Consider the following 2948-nt stretch of genomic DNA (forward strand, 5'->3'; position numbering starts at 1 on the left):
CACCACAGAATATAACTATTTTACTTAATGGATGCGACATTTACATAATAAATTGGTTATTTATTAAATAATTACATTATTAATAAATATATTCACATTCATATTATAGTTTAATTATAATTAAAAATGTTTATGCGCCTACAGCATATAAACCACCTATAGACCATGAATTAATATTTTTAATAAGGTCTATTGACTACGTCACTCGTAACGGCCAATCACCGCGTTTTCTGGTTACTAGCTAACCTCTTCTTTATAGATCTTGGTAGTAGACGTGTACTGTACATTACATACAGCGATAACAATATGTGCTGCGTTCTTCTATAAACCGATACCCGTATACACTATTCCGATACCAAATAATTATTACTAGTTATTAGCACAGATATGTATAATAACTAGATACCCGACTCCATATACAACAACATTATTAAATTATGATTCCCGAATCCATTTGCAACTTTGGCAATGTTTACATTTATTCATATACATTTTTACTTATATATACATATATACTGATAATACTAATTTGCCCTAGTTGTAAATGGCTGCCAGCGTCATTGATAAGAAGAAGTCGGGTATCTAGTTATTATACATATCTGTGGTTACTAGTTATTATCTTTATCTCGATAACAGTTTATTATCTTTGTGGAGATTTAGTTTTTTCTACTTAGGTATAACAATAAATTAGAATTTTGTTGACATAGGTAATAGTAATTTTATACATTCAAAATTAGTATGGGGGGGGGGGGCGAAAGGGCGTTCGCCCCCCTTCTTGCGGACGCGCCTGTTGTCGAAATCACTCGATTGTTCCCATCACTAATTTTAACCCTTCAGCGCCTCGCGTAACCATATGGTTACAGTAAACATGTGTTGTTCCAACGCCCGTATTTCTTATCTACAAAGCTATTTTTAGTCGAAATACACAAATATCAATTGTTTATTACTCTAACAAACCCGTGTAATCATTTTTCGGTATTTTGTGATGTTCATTTCATTTTGAACACGCCGCCTTCAGTAATTATCGATATTCCGCGAACAAAAATAATGGATATACCTTTAGCGTATGTAGAATATTTATATGAACCTATTATTTTTTCGTAGTATTTTTATACAGTCGTGCTCAATACTAGTATTATAAGACGTTGAATATATTATTTGAACATTGGCAATTATTTTCTTTCATACAATCGTGTATAAACCTGAGTGTTAGGTGTTAGGCGTTTATAGTACGTTCATAATATGTTCAATGTGATACACGCTCTTGGGCGTTAGAAATATGTTCATGTGCTGTATACAAAAAATACAATTTTTATTTATTTTGAGTAGACTCATTGATGATTTGATTACATATTATATTGGTTTACAAAAATATATTTATAATTGATTTAGTATATTTTCGTATTTTATATTATGATGCATAACATAGAACATTTTTGTAAATTATTTTGAACCATAAAAAAACATACTACACGTGTAGTATTGTAGACACATAATATTATAGATTTTTCAAAGTAAATAACTACCTATAAGTATTTTTTGTTAACATTTTTAGGAATGATTTTACTTTAGAAGAACTTTTAAATATATTAGACAATGAGCCCGAAATTAGCGAAGAATTTGGTACTCCAGATGTATACATTACGCCCCCTAATCCGAGTATACTTACTGACGAAGATTCTGGTGACGAGGAAGAAGGGGGAATATTAGATAATTGATCAGGTCCCCAACTAGCTTCAACTGCTGAACTTGTATTTTCTAATAACTCTCGAATCGGAGAATTTATAAATGATCATAAAAAAACAGATGAAACCATAAGAGTAGATAAAAAAAAAAAAACGCCAGATATTGGCTGAAAAATCAGCTCGTAGATCCGAACCAGGTGCATGGGTACAAGGAGATCAATGCAATAATTTTAAACCATTTCCTGTCATTGATTATTCAAAATTTTCTTTATACTCTTGCGTTCAACTTTTTGAACTAATGTTTACTAATGACATTTTTGAACATTTGGTGTCCGAGTCAAACAAATATGCCATGTTATCCAATAACAAAGATCCTAATATCACAGTTGAAGAATTAAAATGCTTTATTTCCATTCTCATTATAAGTGGTTATAATTCACTCCCGGGTAAGCGATATTATTGGGAAGATGGAAAAGATATGAAAAATGAAATGGTGAGTAATGCAATGCGCCATGATCGGTTTCTTCAAATTTCGCGGTTTTTACATTGTGCGGATAATATGAATATAAATACTTCAGATAAAATGTTCAAACTTAGACCTTTAATTGAAAAACTAAAAGTGAACTTTCTAAAAAACTTTCAGCCTTATCAATATTTATCGTATGATGAATCTATGATTAAATATTACGGTAGACATGGTTGTAAACAATTTTTAAGGGGTAAGCCTATTCGTTTCGGGTATAAAGCATGGTGTCTTACAACAGATTTTGGATATCTTCTAAACTTTGATATATATCAAGGCAAATCTCCGAATTCAAACACAGTTTACGAAGATGAATATCGTAAAGCTGCTACTCCATTGATGATTATGCTTGATGATTTACCAGAAGAAAAAAAAAATTTATCATATTCTATTTATTTCGATAACTTATTCACCGGATTTAATCTCTTAGTTGACTTACGTGGCAATAAATAATGCATGGGTTTTGTCAAAAAAAAGTGGAAGGACTTGCACAAAGTTAGACTTCAAACGCGAAATTGCCTCTACTTATCTAACTAAATATGGTCAGCCAGGAAAGCAGGGAGGACGTCCATCTAAATCAAAAACATCAATTTCGAATGCAAGAATTTCAGATGAATTGCGATATGACCAAATGAATCATTGGGTAAGTGAAGTACCAAACAAGAAAAGACGTCGTTGTGCTGGAGACAACTGTAAATCACATGTTCGAACTATGTGTATGAAATGTGATTTACGACTTT

At 31.5% G+C, this 2948-nt stretch overlaps 1 protein-coding gene across 1 annotated transcript; it reads left to right on the plus strand.

Annotated features, from left to right (window-relative positions):
- Positions 1 to 1983: 1983 nt before the first annotated feature.
- On the plus strand, positions 1984 to 2661 carry LOC103310590 (piggyBac transposable element-derived protein 3-like). Its single transcript, XM_008189313.1, has one exon. The coding sequence runs from the start codon at positions 1984 to 1986 to the stop codon at positions 2659 to 2661; it is 678 nt and encodes a 225-aa protein (XP_008187535.1).
- Positions 2662 to 2948: the final 287 nt, after the last annotated feature.

Source organism: Acyrthosiphon pisum, unplaced genomic scaffold (assembly GCF_005508785.2).
Source record: "Acyrthosiphon pisum isolate AL4f unplaced genomic scaffold, pea_aphid_22Mar2018_4r6ur Scaffold_21536;HRSCAF=24193, whole genome shotgun sequence".
NCBI classification, from domain to species: Eukaryota; Metazoa; Arthropoda; class Insecta; order Hemiptera; family Aphididae; genus Acyrthosiphon; species Acyrthosiphon pisum.